This window comes from Indicator indicator, chromosome 1, assembly GCF_027791375.1.
Source record: "Indicator indicator isolate 239-I01 chromosome 1, UM_Iind_1.1, whole genome shotgun sequence".
Classification (NCBI taxonomy): Eukaryota; Metazoa; Chordata; class Aves; order Piciformes; family Indicatoridae; genus Indicator; species Indicator indicator.
Genome location: NC_072010.1, coordinates 87029337 through 87052790, shown reverse-complemented (window position 1 = coordinate 87052790; position 23454 = coordinate 87029337). Strand labels below are relative to the sequence as shown.

At 42.3% G+C, this 23454-nt stretch overlaps 1 protein-coding gene across 1 annotated transcript; it reads left to right on the top strand.

Annotated features, from left to right (window-relative positions):
• Positions 1-954: 954 nt before the first annotated feature.
• On the top strand, positions 955-22518 carry TTF2 (transcription termination factor 2). The gene is made up of 23 exons (XM_054382463.1): positions 955-982; positions 1101-1212; positions 1455-1541; positions 2552-2618; positions 3084-4019; positions 4846-4972; positions 6127-6309; positions 6534-6691; positions 8356-8437; positions 8731-8844; positions 9802-9952; positions 10607-10712; positions 12254-12444; positions 13215-13368; positions 14098-14189; positions 15050-15132; positions 15566-15705; positions 16417-16587; positions 17195-17253; positions 18431-18584; positions 19954-20036; positions 21536-21610; positions 22374-22518. Exons 1-23 carry the CDS (start codon positions 955-957, stop codon positions 22516-22518), a joined length of 3498 nt encoding a protein of 1165 aa, XP_054238438.1.
• The last annotated feature ends 936 nt before the right edge of the window (positions 22519-23454 follow it).

The window sequence follows — 23454 nt, the reverse complement described above, 5'->3', positions numbered from 1 at the left end:
AAGCTGAGTAAAGCTGTTGCTTGGTGTGCAAATTGAGTTGAAGTCGGTGCTAGCCCCAGATGGTGTGTATCTAGGAGGAAAACTTCCAAGGCACACGTGAAAGCATGGTTTGTTAGTATTGTGTAAAAAGCACGTTTTTCACACAGGTACTGAGCCAAATTCAGCCTTCAGGCAGGCCAGGGGAGTTGCATTCAGTTTACACCCCGATTTTGGCTGTCAGTGCTAATGTCACTAATCCCTTATTTAGTGTAAATGTTGTTAATGTTTTTTGTACACACGTTATAACCAGTTGTTACCAGAGTCATTATCTCACTTGAATTGTCATTAACCAAAGCAGTAATTAAGAAATGGACACATTTTGTAAAACTGTATTGCCCATCTTAAATAAAAAATAAAACTATTTCCCGCTTGTGATGGTCCGTGGTGCTTGTTTTTTTTCAACTTGCACTTACTTTAAAATGTTTTAAAAGTGTATTGAACCAAACGACTTCACGTGGAACTGTACTGCCGTAATAAATGGAGGAACTGGTGGCTCACCACCGGGCTGGTTTCACGTATGCGGCAGTGCCCGCCGGGTTCCCGGAGTACGTATTGCTTCACGGCCTGAGAGGACCCTGACAGCGAAGGGTCCGACTGGGCCCCCGGACCGGGCACCGCCTTACGGCGTGGGCGGAGCGGAGCAGCAGCTGATGGGCCACAGCGGAAATCACACCCTCTTCGCCATGGCCACGCCCCCCCAGGGCGCGCCAACCAATGGCAATGCCTCTTCCTCTTCCCGCCCTTTCTCCCGGCGCTCTAGAACCAACCGCGCGGAGCTAGGGGCGGAGAGTTGGGAATTCAGAGTGCAGCAGCTGTTGGTTCCACCTTCCCCGTACCCTGATGTGATTGGGCAAGCTCTAACGTTGCGTAGGATTGGCCAATTTCAAAATTGGGCGTGGCTGTTACTCCCCAGCGATGGAGGCTGTACCGTGCAGGAATCATGGTGAGGGGTGGTGGGCTAGGCGGCTATGGGGGTCCCGGTCCCGGTCCCGGTCCCGGTCCCGGTCCCGGTCCCGGTCCCGGTCCCGGTCCGACTCGTTCCCTTTTTTTCTGCCCTTCAGGGTCCCTCTGCTTCCTGAAGACAGGTGTTCGCGATGGTCCCAACCAGGGGAAGAGCTTCTACGTCTGCGGAGTGCAGGGCCCAGGGGTCTGTGACTTCGTGCTACCGACGCCGTAGGTGCAGGGCTGTGGGGTGGGAGGTCTTTCTGCAGCTCTGGTAAGAAGGGACACACACACTACTGTTCTGAAGGTAGTTCAGTGCTATGTCGGAAATCGTGTACTTCTGTTTTCTTAGATGTGTAGTCTTGGCAAAGATTGTCCCAGTAATTTGTCACAAGTAATGTCTTTTGCTGTTGCTGTTCATGGGGCAGCCTTTCTTGTCGTTATTCTTTGTCTTTTTCCTTTCCTGTTTTCAGTATTCCTGCTTCTCACTGCTTGATTCATGAGGGTTGCATGGTGGAGTTGCAAGTCCTGGTTCAGCAGCAGGACAGAGATGAATACCAGTAAGTTCCTTGAAGTGGAAAAAAAAAACCTTGGCTGTTTGGGTTTGAATATTTCACAGATTTATAGAATAGTTTGGGTTTTGGCAGGGGGGCTGGTCTCTGGAGGTCCCTTCCAACCTGTAGCATTCTGTGATTCTGTGACCTAGTTCTGCCTGGTATTGGAGGGGGACACCTTCTGCTAGACGAGGTTGCTCAAGGCCTCGTTCAACCTGGTCTTGAACACCTCTAGGGAGGGGGCATCCACAGCCTCCCTGGGCAGCCTGTTCCCGTGTCTCACCACCCTTATTGTAAGGAATCCAGTCTAAATGTACCCTTCATAGACTTCAATTTGGGGTTGTCTGATGGCAGCAGACTTGCAGTTTCCTTCTGGAACTAAAAGGGTTATCCAGGCTTGAGGCCTTCACTTAGCATATTTCAGAACGTTTGCTATTTTTATTTACGGTTATATTTGGTGGTGTAAATCTAAGTGATCAGATAATGTTTATTTTTAAGACAATTGACCATGGCTCTGTGGCTCATGATGGTTGCACTGAATTTGCCAATTTTAATTTTGATACAGTTGTTGCAGCAGTCCTATTTGGCTGCCAGTTTAAATAAAAGATCACATCCAAAGTTCTTTCTGTTCCTGAGGCGCTTTAAAGATGAGGCAGCTTGTGCAGTGTAACTAAAGTAATAGCTGTTTCCTTACACCTTGAAATCACAGAACACTTCTGAGACTCTGAAGATAGACAATATTTTTGCCTAAGCAGTTATTTTTTTACTGCTAAAATAAATTTTTTAACCTCAAGAACCAACAAGCAACCCCAAACCCTAGGAATCTATCCAGAGAATATTGCTTTTGTAAAAGCTTTACTGCCAGTGTTTATGACCTTTTGGTATGCGTAAGTCTGAATGTAAAGTACAGAGGAAAAACTTGCCTGTGATGTTCTTTGTGCAAACTAGTTTTAAAGAATGCTTAAAGTTCAAGTCTTCAATTCCTGCAGTTCAAATCTTGTTTTATTCTTTGGTAGGTTGTTTTACCGATGCCTTAAGAGTAAGGTAAATGGGAAGAAATGGTGTGGAAGTGTCCCATGGCAGGTATGAATGTTTCATTTGTACTAATATAATAAGTATTAACTTACTTTAGCATGAGTTTTAACCCTTCCTATTGTAATCATCTTAGAGACTACATAGTGGAGCAGTTTGTGTTTTCTAGCTGAAAAGCTATCAGCCTGCTGTCCTCCAGATGAGACTTGTATTAATCCAAAATTCTGTCAAGTAATCGCTGTTCTCTAGTCTTGAAAGAAACTTGGTTTTGATTTCTGGCAATATTCTCTTGAGGTTGATGCAGTGGGAACTTGATTCTAAAAAAAGTCCCATGGGAATGGAAAGTAGAAAATCAGCAGTTTTGTTTTTCTTGTACAGTGTTTATCCTGATCCTGTTAACATGATAGGAAAGATGATGCTTGCAGAAAATGAAGCCTTGCTTGAGAAGATCAGTTTGTATGTATGATTAGCAGGCTTTAATAATTTGTACACTGCATTTATTCATACATATTGCAGGACCCAAAAGCTACCAAAGTGTCAAAACCCTTGGGATCTCAGCCCAACACAGCACTTCTCTTCAATCCCAGTGGCCAAAGAAATCCATTCAAGGTGATAGACAAGAATTGTGAACCGTCATCCTGGAAACAGAATAAGCATGGAAATGGAGAGGAAAGTAAGGCAAAAGGAGTAAAAGCAGAGACAGAAAGTGTGCTGGTGTCACGTAAAGAAAATAAATCAACCTCTGATCCCTCCAGAGAGACAGAGCCTCTGGAAGGCCTGACATCTGAAAAGGCACAGTCCATGGGAAAAAGTGATCCAGAGTTTAAGGAGAGCACAGTGGAAGAAGCTACACTCAGTAATTCTGAGACTTGCAAAGGGAAAAACATCCTTTTGGGGGAACAGAAACACCATGACAATAGCAGGGAATCCAGGAAGGCTTCTGAATATGTGGAGAAAGAGCCAGGTGCACGATCAAAACTCTTTCCACCAGATCTTGGAAAGCAAAGTAGAAGTCGCAAGGCTCCAGAAGAGCGGTTTGGAGAGAAAGGTTTAAAAAGCTGTGGGGATAAAGAAACCAGAGAGAAAGAACATGGTGGTCAGAAGAATGGAGAAAAGAAACTGCTGTCTGAAGAAGATGCCATTTCCCCAAAAGTACCACAGTTGATATTGCAGCATGCTGCCCTGAAGGGAGGAGGAGAGGCAGTGACACAAATCAGGCCAGAGCTGGGACAGCCTGCTGATAAAGTCTCTGGCAGTGACTCCTTTTCAGGTAAAAGTCAACCTGAGAACTCAGCTGAGGGTTTGCAATCAAGAGGGATTCCTTCAGAAAAAACAGGAAAGAGTATGCAGGGGATGTCTTTGCCGAGACCTGCACCATTGCATCACGTGGGAGGACCCCAGGATCCTAAAGCTGTTCACAACCATCTTCTAGTCCAGCTGAAACAGAAGAAGGTCATTTATTGCAGCTATTATACTGTTTTGTTGTTCTGTGTTGAGAGTGACTTCCCACCAGAATATGGCATCCCATCACAGTAGGACCTCAAAATATTTAGATGGTTTAGGAAGATGAGACATGGGAAGGAAGTCAGCGTAGGCAGAGGCTAGTTGTTTTAAGCCACATATGAGACACATATGTATTACCCCTAAGGTAAAACAACCTTCTGTGTTTGAGAGTGCTCAGGTTTGACCTGCCTGAGGTTGTCTGGCTTTTACCCATGCAGTAATTTGTGTAAGGTGGAGCAGTGCACAGCCAGCTGAACCTTTTTAAATAACGTGCTGTTTCTGATGGTCTCCCTTGGCCTTGGGGCAGGAGAGTGATCTAACCATGAATGCTTACACTAAGACAAAATAAATTATCTGCCTGCTTGCTTTTTAAAAATAATTGTTAATAACTTTTTTTTATTATAAATCCCCTGTTTGCCTAGAGTTCCAAATGGAACCTCAAAATAAACGAGTCACGGAAAGAAATGTGCAAGTAGACTGAACATTAGGTACTTTGAGAACTGTTGATATTGTCCAAGACTACCTGTTCATCCTGTTTCATAAAAAAGGGAAAGCCCTGCATCCTTCCATCTTTTCTTAAGTACCCTAATGGTTAGTTTATTTTCTTCTAAGAGACTGTTAATCACAATAAGTGGCACTTAAATGCTTTCAGAAATTGTAGAACAGTATCAGAATTGCTATGGCATGAGTGTTTTTAAATTTCTGACCTGATTCTCTATTGGCAGAGAGCTTGGTAAGCACACTCAGGTTTTGAATTCTTCTTTTCCTTTTACAGAGTACATTGGCTACAGTGAACCTACAGATGCTGCCAGATAAAGGGGAACGGTTATTAAAGCAAGTGCAGGATTTGGAAGCTGCACTTGATGCTCTGAACATTTCAGCAGCAGATACTACTGAAAAAGGTGGAGGTAATTTGTTATGGTTTGGTTTTTTTCACCCTAGAACTCTGCAAAACAGTTTATCTTATTGTGTTTGTTAACGCTGAGGAAAAATAGCACAAACTTACTTACTGTATGTGCTCTCTACAAAGTTTATCTGATGGATATGTTTTCAATATGAAAGTTGTCTGTTGAGATTGACTGAAGGTAACAAATGTTAGTTGCTAAGTATGCTTCTGGGAGAGTATGAACAACTCAAGCATTAGCCCTGAAATGTGGCTGCCCTAAAGTGTTTCCTCTCATGGTTAGGACTGTTAGTTCTGTTTCCTGCTTGGGCTACACGATTGAGGCAGGTGTCTCTCTGAGAACTTGCCAGTGAAGTGTGAACTTCCTTTTTGTTGTATGGAACCAGGATGCTTATGCCTGTTTTGGCTGCTATGTCTTAATGTTTCAGTTACCAGATACAAGATAAGCAGCTTCTGCTCTGCCATTCCTGTAAAATTATTTCCTAATTCTATTAACTAGTATTAATCACCTGTGGTAGAGAGGCATGTTGTTGTTACCTGTATGGTCACCTCAACAGGAGAGTTACTTTGTGATCATAACATCAATTATAGTGATGACAAGTTTCAGTCTGACAGCTCTGGAAACAGGGTGCCTAGCAAGGAAGCAGTAACTGCCAAACCATCACACAACAAGCACTCCAAATGTTTTACACCATATCTGGTTTTAAGGAAGACAAACGTTTCCATGAGGGAAAGAAAAGGTCGCTAGTTCTTGGCCCATTTGTTCTTGGATGTTTTGATAGGTTTTAACACCAAAACATTGTCTTTAAAAGGAATAAATCCCCTGGGAAGAGTGTGCAGAATTGTCCTTGTGTTTGCATTGTGATCTCAGGTGCAAAATCCCTGTGTTGGTATAAACCACACATGGAGGTCTGAGTTGAACTGTGTTGCCTGTCACGTAGGAGCAGGCTCAGAGCAGGCATGTTAGTAGTTGCAGGGGCTCAGGTGCTGTGCTAACCTGCTACCCTGCTGTTATTTGTCATATAGGTACAACTACGTGGTAATATTTTTTCAAGCAGGCTTGGAACAATGAAGGCCCTTCTCTGGCCTGGCATGAAAGGCTCTGAGGTCCATTGTGCAACCTTTCCAACCTGTGATTCTTTTCGTCTTAAGGGGAGGGTAGCACAAGCAGCATCTGTCGTGAGGAATCTTTGCCTAACCCGTTTGGTAGGCCAGGTGGTACAAAGTTGACTGCACCACTACCACTCCAGGATCCTACAGCAAGGACCTCTCCAGGCTCACACAGCCACCCCTCTGCTGCTGGTACTTTGGATTCCAGTGAGTATTATGGCCACAGTTTTGGAATTGAGTACAAAAAGACTTTTCATTGAAGAGAGCACTAGTGGGGACTTTGTGGAATAATCCTTCAGTGTGTCAATATGCATGAGAGTAGTAAACCTTTTTTTATTAGTCTGAACTGCAGAGAACCCTACCAGGCATCTGTAACTACTGAGATCCATCTGAGATGAAAGATCTGTTTGAATGTTAGTGTTGGAAACTCATCCTGTGTATCATTCCAGTGCAGTGTGGTGTGCAGAATCTATATGGAGGAAGAATGACAGTAGACCGAATCAAGGCTGTGCACAGTGCTATAAGTGAGGCTATTAATCATCTTCACAAATCCCTGGAATCCTGCCCGACTGAGCAGACAGCAGCTGAAGATCCCTCTGGACTGAAGGTGAGTTGGCAGGAATGGAGGATTTCATGCTGATGAATGAAGTGTTAACCCCTGGAGCATCCTTTCCTTTTACACTTTGAAGTACTTTGCAGGTTTTATCCTGAAATGCTTGTTTTCCCTCCATGAGAGTAGTTCAGATTGCCAACACTAGTATTCTACCCTCTTGTTGTGATGCCTTCAGAATATTTAATAGTAGTGCCTCAGAAAAGGCAACAAACCCACAACCATCTGTACATGAGTGTCAGAGCAGAGGCAAGTGTCTAGTGAGGAACAGTCTGAGAAGCTTCTTATTCTCTTCTTCCAGTCTGGTTTCCCAGTGAGCTATAAGAAACAGTCTTTTGATAAAATGTTGCAGATGATCAAGTTCATAGAACCCCACAGACTCCAGAGCCATCCATTCAGATCTGCCAAAGAGCAGCTCTATCAGGTGGTGCAGAGCACATGGTTGAAGTTATGTGCAACATATTGGAAGGTGCGTGCCTCTATGAGATGATGTGTTTGTGTGTATGTTGTGTCATTTGTCACATCCTCTCAGGACCCTCTCAGTGAGGAGGAAGGCCATGTAATGTCCTATGATGAGAGTATGTAGCCCCTTACGTCTTTTAAGAGTTCTTTTCAGACTTCTTGAGAAAAGGGGAAGCATTCTCAATCCCTCTCCAAACAGTGATTCCTGTTGTGAGCAGGGCTTGCTTGGGTGGGTTTTCCATCTGAACCACACCACCTTTACATGCTTTTGGAGCACCACGAGGTGGTGCTAAGGTGGTTTGTGCATGAAGCAGATGCAAGGCTGATCTGTGGTACTGCTGACCTCCTCTCTGCAGGAACTGCTTATCTTGAGTGTCCATGTAGGAAAATAACAGGGAGGTAAACTCCTTTTAGTTAAATTGGAGAAGGACTTAGGAGTATCAGTTGATGAAAAACTTGACATGAGCCAGCAATGGTCGCTTGCAGCCCAGAAGGCAAGCATGTGCTGGGCTGCATCAAAAGAAGTGTGACCAGCAGGTTGAAGAAGGTGATTCTGGCGCTCTATTCTGCTCTTGTGAGAACCCACCTGCAGTACTGTGTCTAGTTCTGGTGCCCCCCATCGCAAGAAGGACAGGGAACTGCTGTAACAGGTCCAGAGGAGGCCACGGAGGTGATCAGGGGTTGGAGCAACTAGCCTATGGGAACAGGCTGTAAGAATTGGTGCTCTTCAGCCTGGAGAAGAGAAGACTCTGGGGAGACCTTATAGCAGCCTTCCAGTACCTGAAGGGAGCCTACAAGAAAACTGGGAAGGAACTTTTTACAAAGGCTTGTAGTGACAGAATGAGAGGGAATGGATTGAAGCATGAGGAGGGTAGATTTAGACTGGATATTAGGAAGAAATTCTTTACAGTGAGGATGGTGAGACAGTGGAACAAGTTGCCCAGGGAGGTTGTGGATACCCCCTCCCTAAAGGTGTTCAAGGCCAGGCTGGATGAGGCTTTGAGCAACCTGGTCTAGTGGGAGGTGACCCTGCACATGGCAGGGGGATTGGAACTAGATGATCTTCAAGGCCCCTTCCAACCCAAACCATTCTATGACTCTATGAACCTACGAGCTGCAGTAGGCCAGTTCAACTGTAAGAGGCAGAAGAGTTTTAACTTTGCAAGGTGTTTCCTTCAAATCCTCTGTCTTACCCTCAGGTTCCACTGCTGCTGCACCAAAAGCAGGCACTGGCATGGCTGCTCTGGAGAGAGAATCAGAGGCCATGTGGAGGAATTCTGGGTAAGCAACAGAACAGTGGATTTCAGGGAACATATGTATGGCAGCAACAATTTGGCATGCAACTTACTTGCAGATGAATAACTGTTGTTCTGTAGACACGTCAAAGGGGCTTGCTTTTCTGTGCCCTTTTGATCAATTACAGCTATTAACCCATTACTAAATCATAGCCAGAAATGGTCATATGTGTATTTTTATTTCCTGGCAGTTTCTATCGCAGTATTTACATCAGTGTAGATGAGAAGTAGAGGGGCTCATTTCTGCAGGTCGTGACAACTTCTCTGTCTTTTTTCCAGCGGATGACATGGGCTTGGGGAAGACTCTGACAATGATTGCTCTCATTCTGGCCCAGAAGCAGCTGAAGACAGAGGAAAAAAAAGAGACGTTAGAAATATGGTTATCCAAATATGGTACAGAAATATGTCCTACAGCTCTTACATTACCATGCAGTGACATTTGAAATGCCTAAAGCATTATAGATTAATGCCTCATGGAACAGACTGTATCTGTGCTCACTTCCCTCCTGCAGGAAAACCCTATTGGGCTTAAAGTTTACTGCACTCCCTTGGAAAGCCTTTCTCTTGATCAGTGTCATTTGTTCTTCAGTTGGATGTATAGGATTTCCCAAGTCATTACTTTACATGGTTTTGGGATTTATATTTTTTAGAGATTAGTTTCCTGAACCAATTAAAGCCAGCATTTGCTGTTGTGAAAAAAGCTTCATAGTATTTTCTACATATGCAAATACATGCATAGTTTTCATAGCATAAGGACTTAAATTCATTACTAATCACCTTCCCTGTAGCTGATTTTTCTCCCACACGCTCTCTTTTTCTCTTCTTCCCCCATAAGATTACTTTTTGTCTGGTCTGTATGGATAAGGGATGTTAAGAGTTAAGAATATTTTCACCTGTGTCCCCAGCCTGTTACTGTTTCCACCCTTATGGAACTAATTGGACTATTTTTCCCTGTCTTGCTGAGTGTACTGATTGTCTGCATGTTCCTTCCTCTGTGGTCCAAAATGGTAACATTTCCACCTTCTAGAACAGGGAAGAAGAATTATATGGTACCAAACTGTTAGGAGAGATCAGGGTTAGGTCCTGAATTCTAAGCTTTCAGCTTATCCAAAGAAAGTGCACTAATATATAGCATAACTCTGAACAGAGATGAAGTGATGTGTTGATGTTTGATTGGAGGTTTTTCCCACCCAGAACTAACAGCCTCCAAAAATGTGATGTAGAGATGTCCACTTCACAAACTGTGCTCAGAGGAAACATGGACCTGTTAATTGTTGTGAATTTCTAAAACTTTTGTCTTTATCATCTAATGTGAAGGCATTGAAATCTGTCTGTGATGTTTCCCTGCAGACTCCCTTGTTACCCCTTCCTGCAGCACTTTAATCATTTGTCCTGCAACCTTAATCCATCACTGGAAGAAAGAGATTGACAGACATGTAGGCTGTGGCAAACTGAGCGTCTATTTGTACCATGGGCCAAACAGAGATAAACATGCAAAAGTGTAAGTGCTAAACTGTAAATATGACCAGAAAGTAAAATACTGTTTAGCAAGAGAGTGTGTACATCAGAGTTGAAATTCAGTGGCTGTAGAATGATGGAAGAACCTGAAGCATGAGAACGTGGCAGACAGAGAAGATCAAGATGATGTCTGCTGTCAAGGTAGCAAAATCTTTATGGCCTGTACCCATGCTGGGTGGTTCTGGTGCAAGCTGATCCTGACTGAGAGTAAGACACCTTTTTATTTTCCCAATATCATCTCTTTCTTGCAGAGATTGTCAGTGACCATTTCCTTGATTGTTCTTTGTGGTTGTATTTTTTTCTTTTAAATCATCTGTAGGTATAGATCAGAAAGTTTTCTACGCTGCTTTAAACCACGCTGAGTATTTTTAGGTGCCAGATTCTAAGCAGTGTTCATCTTGTGTGGTGTGCATTCCGTGCCACCTGCTTTTACTACCTTCTTCAGCTTATTTTGTTGACATTCAGTATCCATAAAATGGGGACAATGTGTCCTTCCTGTTTGGCTGCTCTGAAGCTCAATTTTCTGTAAAACTCTGCATTTCAGCTCTTGTAGAACTGTGTTGTTCTGGAACCTTCAGCATGCATTATGAATTCCTCATTTGTTCTTGCTCCTGATCACTACTTTCCCTTTATGCAGGCTCTCTGGGTATGATGTTGTTGTCACAACGTACAGCCTTGTCTGCAAGGAGGTTCCCACAAGCAAAGGGGAAGGGGAAGTCCCTGCTGAGGACCATGATGTGGGGGTGAGAAACCATGTTGTTGATAGAGGGTTGCCTTAGTATTTTTTTCTGAGGCATTACAAGCCATGATGTCTTTCAGTAGCACCTTAGGTATGCTACAGTGAGCAGCAGGTTGTCTGTCTTTTATGTTTTTATCTAAGCTCCCTGTTGAATTTTCACAACAGAAATAAAGTGATGAAAGTACTATGAAGTGTACCAAGACAGTGGGGAAAAACAGTCACAATAAATCTGTTCTGTAGTGATATAGAATATGTTCCTGAATCACAGAATGACAGAATGGTAGGGGTTAGAAGGGACCTCTGGAGATTGATTCCAACTCCCATGCCAAGGCAGGTATACCTAAAGAAGGTTGCACAGGAACACATTCAGGCAGGATTTGAATGTCTCCATAGATGGAGACTCCACCACTGTTCCAGTGCTCCATGACCTTTAAATTAAAGAACTTTTTTCCTCATGTTTAGATGGATCTTATGTTCAAGTTTGTGCCTGTTAACCCTTTCTGCCACTGGGCGCCACTGAAAAAAAAAATGGTCCCATCCTCCTGACACCCACCCTTTAACTGTTGATCAGCATTGATGAGCTCCCCACTCAGTCTTTTCTTTTCCAGACTGAAAAGACCCAATTCTCTCAGTATCTCCTCCTAAGAGAGAGGTTCCAGTCACCTTATCTTTGTAGCCCTTTGCTGTACCCTTTCCAGTCCCTGTCCTTGAACCAGTGAGTCCAGAACTGGACACAGTATTCCAGATGAGGCCAGTGGACTGCTGAAATGCCTTAAGTAATTTCAACAGCAAGGTGATGAATCTCATACTCCTTTCAAGCTGAGACTGGGAAGGAACACTAGAATATCCTGGTTTGTGTTCTTTACTGCTTGAAGCACTACCATCACTTTAAACTGTTGTGCTCAGGATCTGGCTCAGTGTGGACTGAGGCAGCTGACATGCTGCTCTCTTGAGCATGCTGCATATTTGCTAGGCTATGAAAAAGTTAAAGTGGTTGCTGAATGCTACCTGAACTTGGCTACCCAGTACCCTTGCTGGTGGATATTATTGTCTCATCTTTGTGTACAGATCTAGGTGCAGCTCTTAAAGCAAACAGCCCTTTGAATTTCTTGAAATCTCATGGTGGGATCTATAAAACTGTAGAAAGATGTGGATAATTAGATGTGGTCCTTAGTCCCAGCCTGGCAAAACTTTACTGATATGAAATGCCTCTTGAAAAGAAATGTGATAAAATGTTCAAAGAAAACCATCAGAACATTAGAAATTGTTACTAAGAGCAGGCACATCTTATATTCTTCAGTTTATAAAGCTTCACAGAAGCTTTAGAATGATGATTTTTTGAGAGCATCTCTTACATGACAGCAAGAGCTCAGATTACTGCAAACTAGCATCAGGAAAAGGCTTTTTACTGGGGAAAAAAGTTTGCCTGAGGCTCATTAGAGAGTCTGGCAAGGTTATTACTGTTACCCTGAGGTATACCTTGGAAGTTGTAGCTCTGCTCAAGGTTAAGCAGTCTCAAGGTTATTACTCTGCTTTTTCTTTCAGAGTGGGTCATCTCCCTGTTCCCCACTGCTCAGGGTAGCTTGGGCTCGAATTATATTGGATGAAGCTCACAATATTAAAAACCCAAAGGTTCAGACCTCCATAGCTGTGTGCAAACTGAGAGCCAGTGCCAGATGGGCTGTCAGTGGGACACCAATTCAGAACAACTTACTGGACATGTACTCTCTCCTAAGGTGAGCTGGCTGCACGTGAACACATGGACAGGGCTCTTAATTCCAGTAAGTTTTCCCCAATAAGTGCTGAAGCTGTTTCTAAGTTTGAGAGGTTCCTAAGATATGTGGGGTAGTGAGACCAGTTGCTTTAACACTTCAGACACTGCATTGTAAAGGCTGTGGCTGAGGCACTGCAAAAGGCTGACCATGTGCGGAAGCTGTTCTGCTTCCACAGAGGACAATTACTGAAGATATCACAGAATAGATCTGTTTGGAAGAGACCTCAAAGATCACCCAATCCAACCCATGACCCAGCACTGCAGGGTCAACACTAAACCATGACCCTAAGCAGCAGGTGCACACGTGGCTTTAACACCCCCAAGGATGGTGACTCCACTGCTGCCCTGGGAAGACTCCAGGAAACCACTACATGTCCATTTGATTTTCCACAAACCCAATTTTAATGAACAGAAGATTTGTGCAATAATCCTTTTTCCTACCAGGGCAGTCTAGGAGGACCTTATTAAAGAGTATTGTGCTACAAGGGCATTGCAGGAAAATGTGAAACCTTCAGTTTCTTGAAACAAATGATAGGTTAAACTCTGTGCCTCTCATTGCTGAGGGGGAAAAGATTATGTAGGGTGTTGGAGAACCAGAGACACCTTGGACTTGAAATCCTGGATAATTTAAATTAATTTTCAAGTAAGAGCTATGGGATTTTGAAATAACAAATGGCACTCGAGTAATTGAAGAACTCTTTGCTTGGTATGAAGCCTCCTTCCCTGTTGTAGGTTTCTACGTTGCTCTCCTTTTGATGAATACAAAGTATGGAAGTACCAGGTAGATAACAACACAAAGAAAGGAGGAGAGAGGCTAAGCCTGTTAACCAGGAGCCTCTTACTACGGAGAACTAAGGACCAGCTGGATTCATCTGGCAAGCCCTTGGTAAGAATTGCATCCTCCACAACTGGGCAATCATTCTGTTTTGCTTGCACCAGCCAGTTAGTTATTTACATGAATGAATTTGTTAATGAGTGGGTTTTCTTGTGTGCCGCACTCTTTGAGCAAGAGAAGCTTGTGGGATGCTTTGATGGCTTATCCAGAAAGCAGAAATGTACAGAATAATTAAACCTTTTAGTTATGCAGACAAGAACGTTGAGTAAGCACAACTAGGTGTTCACTTAGTGGAAAGTTAGCCTTAGCCTAGGTCCATGAGCTAGCTTAGATCTCTGAGAATCAAAGGTGCTTCATGTCCAGTGTATCTGGTGCGTGCTCGGGCATTGGCTTGCTGCATTACGTTTCTCTTTACAAATAGTCTTAAGCTGAGCATTAGGTCATTGGTGTGTCTGTGAGTCTTTGAAAGGTGGTGTTTTGGTGTACTGTCTGATTCTGAATGTGGAACTGTGAAACTGCTTCTACAGTGCAGTAAATGAGTCCCTCCACAGTAGTTCTGCAGTAGCCCATACTTAATTACTCTTGCCTGATTTGGAATAAAGATTGGTATCTCAAGTGTTAACCAGGTTACTTAGAGTATCTATGTTGTGTCCTAGTTGCATTAATACAAGTAACTAATGAAGAAACAGCTACCTTCTGAATACTGAGAATGCTGATGTTCATGGTTCTGCATAAGATTTCTGCATTATATACAACTGGGTTTGTGTATTTTCACTTTAGGTACCTCTACCCCAGCGCAGCACACGGTTGCATCAGTTAAAACTTTCAGCAGAGGAGCAGTCTGTGTACAATGTGTTCTTTGCAAGATCCAGGTATGAATGTGACTATAGGGCATTTTGTGGCTTTGTTTCATGCTTATATGAAAAAAACACTTGAAATAAGATCTTTGGGGCAAATTCCTGTTAATTTCTTCCCTTTCTGACTACCTGTTAAACATATTTGCAAATATATTTGTTGTTCTGGTAATAGTTGAAACTAATTTCTTTTCTCCCATATGCTCATGTCATGTATGAGCTTTGTTTTCTAGCCTTACACTTATTCTGATTTCAAGACTCAAAAGGCATGGAGTTGAAAAAGTGATTCTTAAATAAGCTTAGCAGTAGTGCTGGGGTTGCGAGCTCTAGGCAAGCAGTTGGACTTGATGATCTCAAAGGTCTTTTCCAACCTCAACAGTTCTGTAATTTTATGTGTCAGCACCTGTAACGGAGAGTATTTATCTTCTTCAGTCAGTGATCTTTATCAATCAGAATGTCAATCTTTATTAAGCAGAAACTATGCTGGCCTCTCCAGATGGCTGTAACACAAGCCAGTGGAACTTGATGTTCTTCTAGGATCTCTTCCCAAGTGTTGCTGTAAAGAGTCTGCCTTCCTTTTAAATACGCATTTAAAGATGGCTTTCCGTTATGAACACTCCTATTTATTGAGCCCTGGCTCCTGTTATACTCCAGGTATTCCAATAAGTAGACTTGCTTCCTTGTGTGTTTTCCAAAATGGATCCTGGTTTTAACTCCACTCAAATTAAACAAAACTGGGGTGTTCTGTGATAATTTTGTGATGAAAAGTTTAATGAAATCTTCCATACCTTGATGCATCACCACCTTGCTTATTAAGCTCAGGTACCTCTAGCCTTTTTTCCAGCTGTAAATCCCACAGTCTTTTTCTTGGTTTCCAGGTCAACACTACAATCCTACTTAAAGAGACAAGAGCAGAAAAATGAAAGCAGAAAGTGTGCTGGTGATAACCCGTTTGAGAAAGGTTTGAGCACACCTCCCCTGAAAATATTTGCAGAAGTGACTTTTACATGCATAGTTAAGGAGGGGAAACAGACCTGGAAAATGTTTCCCTAATGTTAGGAAGAATTCTACCATAGCATTCCAAAAGTCTGTTCTCACTGTTATGGCTCTGGGCAAATCTCCTGACCTCCCTGGGTATGAAATTCCTTTCTGAAATAAAGGTCTGATTGCTTGGAGAAGAGATGTCAGTGTTAGTGTGAGGTGTGGTACTCATGAGTTGTTGCCTGGTTTTGTTGGGTGGGTTGGTTGGTTGTTTTTAAAGTGGGGTTTGATGGTTTCCTATATTAAATTAGGTATTTGCTTGCTTATTGAGTCCTATCTCTTATTGATGAAACTGGGCAGTGCTTGGACATGCCTCCAAGAGCTCTTCACATTTTGTCTTCCTTCCTTGGCAGTTGCACAAGAGTTTGGGATCAATCAAAAGGAATTTCTATCAGGCTCACAAAGTGCCTCCCAGGTTTCAAGTACTGTCCATGTCTTGTCCATCCTGTTGAGGCTCCGTCAGTGCTGCTGCCATCTCTCCTTGCTGAAAGTGGTAACTGCCTTGGCTTGTAGTGGTGTGGGGGTTTTTGTGGAGGTTTTTAAAAGTGCTTTGTAATTTAACAGACTTTGTAACACCCTTGCATCTCTTAGCTGGAGTTGTATTGAACCATTTTTAGGACTCTGTTTTACATTCCAAGAGGTGGTCACACTTCAAAATGAAAAGTTCCCCAGCATGACCTTTGTGCCAGCTGTGTCTCTGGAAATACCTTTATTCATATTTTAAAAAGGCTATTTTAATGGCAGATAAGTCTTGATCTTAACCTAGTCTTGAAAAGTGCACAAGGCCACTGTAGCCTGTTTCAAAGGCTGTGTCTTTGACTGCAGCTGCTTTGCATGAAGTAGACATCTGTCAGAAGTTCTTTGCTCTGTCATATCAAGCAGCTGCAGATACTAAGGGAACAAGCAGGGATTTATGTTCTAACATCTTTAATCCTGCAATTGCTAAATGCTGTGGGAGGGGGAATTTGATGAGACTGATCCACAGAAAATGTCTGAGCTTGCATGATTTCCCTACACTACCCCTTCTTAGGGCAAAAGAAAGGGCCAAAAGGACTGGTCTGACCTAGTAGTGTTTTTTCATTGTTCTGTCTTCTTGCATAACAGAGATTCCTTCAAATCCACTGTCCTCAGCAGAAATTGGATACGATGTGGATCAGTACTGAATGTGAACTCATGTTTGTGTTATTTTATTGCTTGCTTGAAGGCTCTGGACCAAGTTAACTTGAACAGTGAAGGCCTTTCCCTCTCCATTGAGGAACAACTTAGTGCTTTGACCTTGTCTGAGCTCCAGGCTTCTGATTCCAAGTCAACAGTCTACCTCAATGGCGCAGCTTTTAAAACAGATCTTTTTGAAATCACCAGGGAGAGCACCAAGGTACTCAGGTTGTGGTTTTCTGACCTTCCTTGAGAAGCTTAGATTTCAGCACTTGGCCTTTTAACTTCTAAATGAATTGTCACACCTTGGTGTGGCCTTGATTAGGCTAAGATGGCAGTTCAGATAAAATCTGGTGATTTTATTGATAGCCTGGTGAAGCCCTTTGGGGAAGACTTCAATTCAGCAAATGTTGATGGAGACTTCTAATAAAGCTGAGAATCTAGTCTAATAAAGTGAGAATGTGACTGCTGATAAACTGTCAGTGAAAATCTTGAGCATTGGATTCACAGAAGTTTAGAAAAGCCTGCACATGAGAGCATGGTGCTTGTGAAAGAACTAGGAGGACTGGGATGACAGCAGGAGGAGAAGTGGCAATAAAGGCTTCTTCTGTTTTCCATGGTGAAAGCATTCTTATTAATGGTTACTAAAATATCTTGAAATTCTGAGCACAAAGGAAATCCCATTTGAAGAGTTTCTTTTGATTCCTACTCTAGTGAAGGATAGCCAAGCATTAGTTGAGTTACAATATCAAGAAGACTTAGAATCAGTCAGGGTTGGAAGGGACCACAAGGATCATCTAGTTAACCTTGGGTTTTTTGTCTTGCAGATAGCTCACCTCTTGTCTGAACTGAAAACTCTTCAGAGTCACTCAGAGTGTCAGAAAAGGTTAGTGAACATGTCTTTTTCTTCAGTCATAGTGATTGTGTGATGTCTCTTGACAGCAGGGGAAATAATTTAAACCAAATTAATACCAATTTCCTGGTATGGTAACATAGTGCCAGTGCTGCAGTGGGGGAAAGCTGATTGTGAGGAAAAAAATTAAGACAAAAGAGAGCAGTTTAAGAAGTAAATAATAAATATAGTAAATAGAGGTGAATGCATGAGGAATCTCGGGCCTTGACGCCCAGGAAGGCTCTTCTCCAAACACAGAACTGGGTAGAATTTGATTGTGCTGAGAAATACCTGCCCTCTGCTCTGCAAACACCACCCCACCCCCCCCCACCCCAAAAAAAAGGGTGAGGAAATAAAGTAGTGGTTAAAACTCTACCTGTTTGAGATAAAGAAATACTCTGATCAGAGGACTTAAGTATTGCTGAAGTGTTGCTGAAGTCCTGCATCTCTCACTATGCAAGTTCTGTGTCTTTGCCCTCCACCAGACTGCACTGTTAGAGGATTTTCTGCTCATTTTTGCTGAACATTGTAGAATTTCACTCACAGATATGTGGCTGCATAGTAGTTAAACATGTACAGCTATGCTGGGAGTAGATCAGAAGGGGAAGTCCTGTTCTTGAGCAACTCCAGAGTTGCACCATATGTAGAAAGCTCTTCTTCAAAGTCATCTTTAGAAAGCATTCCCACTGCAAGAATGGGAACACCAACGTTGTTTTTGTTTTCTGCCAAAAAGTTATCAAGCAAATGATTGCCTCCTAAGCTATTTAATCTGAAAGGTGAGGGGAGTGAGTGGCTCAGGGGAATCTGAATTGGCTGTTCTTGATTGATTCATTTTGCAGAAAAAGCTCAGAATTGTGATTGGTAGTGATCTAGTGTGAGCTGTCCCTAGCCATGGCAGGGGGGTTGGAACTGGATGATCTTTGAGGTCCTTTCCAGTTCTGTGATTCTGTAGATGACAATGTAGAATCCAAAAATAGAGGGTTAATTTGTTTGAAGATTATTCGGTATTCGTCTTCCACTGCACCTACAGCTGAAGCTGTTTCTAAAGTGGAAAGGGACTTGGCTCCAGTGTGCAGTGAGGAAGAGTGCCTAAATCATTGCCTCCTCTTGGATGTAGCTGCAAAAACTGAACTGTTACAATACACAGAACTTGGTCTAACTCTCTTTCCAGTGTTGTTGTCTCTCAGTGGACGAGTATGCTGAAAGTTGTGGCTGTGCACCTCCAGCGTCTAGGGCTGAAGTATGCAACAGTGGATGGCTCTATCAATCCTAAAGAAAGAATGGATGTGGTAGAGGAGTTCAATAACAATCCCAAAGGGCCTCAGGTATGCAATTAGTGCAGGGCAACAATTAGGAGCACTGCTGTGAACTGTGATGGCTGACTTTGATGTGTTCAGATGTGAGTTTGCCGCAGAAGAATAATGTGGAAAGCATGTTGGTCATTTCCAGTTCATGCTTGTGTGTTGGAAAATGTTTCTGTCTATTACCTGCTTGCCAAGGAGCCTGTAGGACTTTACTGCTGTTTTTCAATATATCAGACTAAGCTTTCTGAGAGGATGACAGCTGAATGTGAATGAGGCTGAAGTTGACAAGGGCGTATCTCACCCTGATATAAAGATAGGACGATAGGGTTTGGGGCAAGAGAAATCAGTTTTGCATGCATACAAAATGAAGTGACCTCATGTGACTTCTTTCCCTTTCAAATTGTTGGAGTTTAAGTGGGGGGTGTGGAGGTGTGGGCTGTATTTAAATACTGATGAACTACTCTGTATCGGCCCTTGTTGAAAATAGCTTCCAGCATGAAATTTTGGTCAAGGAAAGGAAGCTTACCAGATTGCTATAAAGATATCTGAATCCAAATTAATTTTTTGTAGATATTATGGTTTCATCTGGGCTCTGATGCTCCCATGATTGAGTGAGGACAGACTGTCTTCTCTAAGGATAGATCTGTGATTGGAAGGGGAGGATGTGGTGCATTAGCTTGTTTTCTTTGAATTTCTTGAACAAGTTATCTACAAAAATAAATATTTCTTCTTGTGGCTTTGAATTTAAACAAAGGAAGATTTTTGCCAGCTATATGAACAGCTGACCCCTTAAGATGAGGGTTTTAAGGTACTATACCATGAAACTGAGTAATATATACCTAGCAAGCATCCCTGACCTTAATTATTTTCCTGCTGTACCAGAAATCTTCACCAAATTAATCATCTGCTATACTCCCCATTTCTCCAGTTAGTCATCTTTTTCTAAACACTAGGTTATGTGAAAACAAAATGAAATGAGTAGCAGGCTATTTCAGTCCAGTTGCCAGTGTTTAATTATTATTGTTAATTCAGAGATGGTGCTGATTGGTCCCACTGTTGGTAACAGGCTGTCATCAGAGAGGCTGGTCATTTGAGTGTGACTTGGAGAGTCTGAACTTTTTACTCCTTTCTCTGATCTCTAAAAATGTATCAGGTTAACAGATACGGAATGGTAGAGTAGGGTGGCCTCTCAGAGCTGTAACTTCCAGGTCCAGACATCTGTGCCTCATTGAGTAACATCTGGCAAGCTCCCAAATGCATAATAAATACAGACATGTAATATATATACGTAATAAAAAGATCTTTTGATTCAAGTTAATACATGGGGCATGTGAAGCATTAATTTTTCTGGAAACAAGCTTCTTAATGTAACTATCTCTTTTTTTTGAAGGTAATGTTAGTCTCATTGCTGGCTGGAGGTATTGGCCTGAACTTGACTGGAGGGAACCACCTCTTTCTTCTCGACATGCACTGGTAAAGAGAAATTAAAGTTCCATATTGGAAGATGGAGGGGACACTGCTTGCTTTCTTTCCATGTGTACTGTGTCTGATACAGCTGGGTCAGGAAAAGAGTGTTCAGCTGAAAGGGCTAGTGATCTTCTGGGGAAGAACAACCCCAGGTATCAGTACAGGTTGGGAGCTGATCTATTGGAGAGCAGCTCTGAGGAAAAGGACCTGGGAGACCTGACATACAACAGGATGACCATGAGCCAGCAGTGTGCCCTCATGGACAAGAAACCCAGTGGCATTCTGGGATGCACTAAGAGGAATGTGGCCAGTAGGTTGAGGGAGGTTCTCTTCCCCCCTCTAATATGTGCTGGTGAGGCCTCACCTGGAGTACTGTGTCTAGTTCTGGGCACCCCAGTTCAAGAAGGACAGAGAATTACTGCAGGACCACTAGGATGCTGAGGGGACCTGAACATCTATCATATGAGGAAAGGTTGAGAGGGCTGGGCCTGTTTAGCTTGGAGAAGAGGAGGCTGAGTAGGAATCTTATCAATACTTAAAAATATCTAAGGTTTGGGTGTCAGGAAGATGGGACCAGGTTCTTCTCAGTGGTCCCCAGTGACAGGATGAGGTAATGGGCATAAATGTGAACACAGGAAGTTCCATCTAAACATGAGAAGGAATTCTTTTCTTTGAGGGTGACACAGCACTGGAACAGGCTGCCCAGAGAGGTGGTGGAGCCTCAGGAGATTTTCGAGACCCACCTGTATGTGTTCCCACGTGCTCTGCTTTAGGTGATTCTGCTCTGGCAGGAGGGTTGGACTCAATCTTCAGAGATCCCTTCCAACCCCATAGTACTCTGTGATTAGTTGTGTAAAAGTGTTTTGAGGTTTTACAGGGCTATAAACATAGTGCATGTGAGCTTCTAATATTGTCTCTCATCAAAGTCAGAATTACATTTTTTGTTTCAAAGTTAATGTTGCTCTGGGGAACTTACAAAGCAAACTGATGTGCCTCAGTACAAAACTAGCTACTGAGTAGCAGCACTAAGATTTTTCTACAAAGTGGAAGTTACACCAACAAGTATTCCTTGTAACTGTGTGTCAAAGGCAAGCATTTCTGATGTAAATATTCTTGAGTGAAAGCCTCTTTCAATGAAGTTTGCTTTACTGCTTCCATGTCTTGTTTCCCCACCAGCTACTCAGCTTTTTCTGACTATTAACTGCTGGCCAAAAATATTGGTCTACGTGGATCAGTAGTGTGGTTCACACAGCTGACTGTGTAGAGTTGTAGCACACTTGTACCACGGACAAAGGGCAATACAGTCAGGATGAACATTCCTGATCAAGCTAGGGAACCTAAGGTAACCGAGGAACAATTGACCTTCTACAGTAGAAGAAAATGGGATGCTCTGGAGGTAGACAAATGGGGCATACACAAACACTTCAATGTCAGCTATTCCTGAACACAAGACCTTAAGCTGATGGGGTTTTGTTTAATTTTTTGGTTTTTTTATTACCTTGCAGGAATCCTGCACTTGAGGATCAGGCGTGTGACCGTGTTTACAGAGTGGGGCAACAGAAGGATGTTGTGATACACAGGTCAGGATTTTCCTTAGCAGCAAATGAGGTTGTTACTTACTGTCTGGCTTTAGTTGATGAGACAAGGCCTTGGTTTGAGGCTTTCTTCCTTAAATCTAGAAACAAGGTTTAACAGTGGGATTGGCATCTGGGCACTGAAAGACTACATGAAAATATTTTTATGTGGTACTTGTCTGAATGTTGCTGTCCTGATAGCTAGCAGTGGCTTATTGCTCTTCAGCCTGTGGTGGCTGTGTCCCTTTAATTCCTGAGAACAATTCAGGCATCAAACCATTTCTCTTCTCTTATTGAGTGGAGATTTTTCACTGTGCTCCCCAAGTCTGGACCTTTCTAATATCACTAACATAAACACATACAGAGCACTTGAAAGAAGTGACAAAGTTTGCTTTTAGAAAAAGCATCTATATTTTTAAGTACTGAATGTGGCACAGAAAATTCTAAGGAACTGGAATATAAAATACTACTTCAAGGTACAATGCTTTTAGTACAGTAGATAAGTTATCAATCAATCATTGCAAGATTTTGTCACAGAATTAATGCTGCTTCAGATGACCAAAGCTGAGGCTTAAAGTACATCAGACATTGTTTGTTTGAACTGTTACAATATCTGGATGTGAGAGCACCTGTTTGCTGTGTATTTTGTCAGTCCTGCAATAGGCTGTTAATTTTTAAGTGAAACAAGTCTTTGGAAATCTACTGTAATGCTGACATGTTTTCCCAGCAGTGAAATGATTTGGCTTTGTTTTTGTTTTTTCTTTTTCAGGTTTGTCTGTGAAGGAACAGTAGAAGACAAGATCCTACAGCTCCAGAGGAAGAAGAAAGTTCTCGCCCAGCAGGTGCTGCAAGGCAAAGGGGAGACCTTTGCTAAGCTAACTCTGGCTGACCTCAAAATCCTCTTTGACATCTAATTACAATACACAACAGACAGTGATTTTTTTTTTTTTTTTTTTTTTTTTTTTTACCTACAATTAACTGCAGATTTCAACGAAGGACTGCTGGTTTAAGGTGGTTCTTTATTTTGAACAAATAACTTCTGTTTCTGAAACAGTTACAAAAAATGTAGTTATCAACTTCAGGAATTTGGATACATGATCTAATTTCAATGTTATAACTTTATTAGCTTTGTTTTAAATTAAGCTATTGTTTTGAAATAAGTAAATATTAAAAACATGTTTGTTTCTTTCTTGGTTTCCTGTTTGTGCTATTTGGATAGAAAACTTTCCCTTCAGAACAGAAAAAGCACAGAGAAGCATAAGGTAGGAAGCTTCAGAGGTTGAGGGGTGAAGTTGAATGGGCATGAACAATGGGAAAAAAAAATGTGAGCACAATGCTATAGGAAGGTTGTAAGCTGTAGAATATATAAGTAACAAAATTACAAAATTATTTATTAACAAAATTAAGAAGGATGGAATACTTCTCTTTCTCTTCTGTTCATTATGAGAATGTTTTATGCCTAACTGAAGAAGGATTTATCTACCCTGCTCAAGATATTTATTCAAGAGGGAAGTAGATTTCTGTTACATTTCTATGAAACAAACCCTGAATTTATGATGGTTGTTTTGTTTTCTTTCTGAGTGTTAAAGTTTCATTGGTGCAAACTTTTGAATATATAGACTATTTTTTCCCTAGAAGAAGCTCCAATTTTTTAATAGTAGATGAGCTGCCAAGTACTTGATTAATGGTTTGTATTCTCTCTCCTCTCTCAACCTGCTAACCACACCCCTTCTAATACACCCCAGGATGCCATTTGCCTTCTTGGCCACAAGGACACATTGCTGGCTCATGGTCACCCTTCTACCCAACACAACTCCCAGGCCCCTTTTCCCAGTGCTGCTCTCCAACAG

Excerpts from the sequence above, each read along its gene's own strand:
- TTF2 (XM_054382463.1), top strand. The coding sequence starts at position 955 with ATGGAGGCTGTACCGTGCAGGAATCATG. Across the intron at positions 16,588-17,194 it reads TCACCAGGGAGAGCACCAAG|ATAGCTCACCTCTTGTCTGA; the intron begins GTACTCAGGTTG and ends TTTGTCTTGCAG. Across the intron at positions 20,037-21,535 it reads TTTCTTCTCGACATGCACTG|GAATCCTGCACTTGAGGATC; the intron begins GTAAAGAGAAAT and ends ATTACCTTGCAG.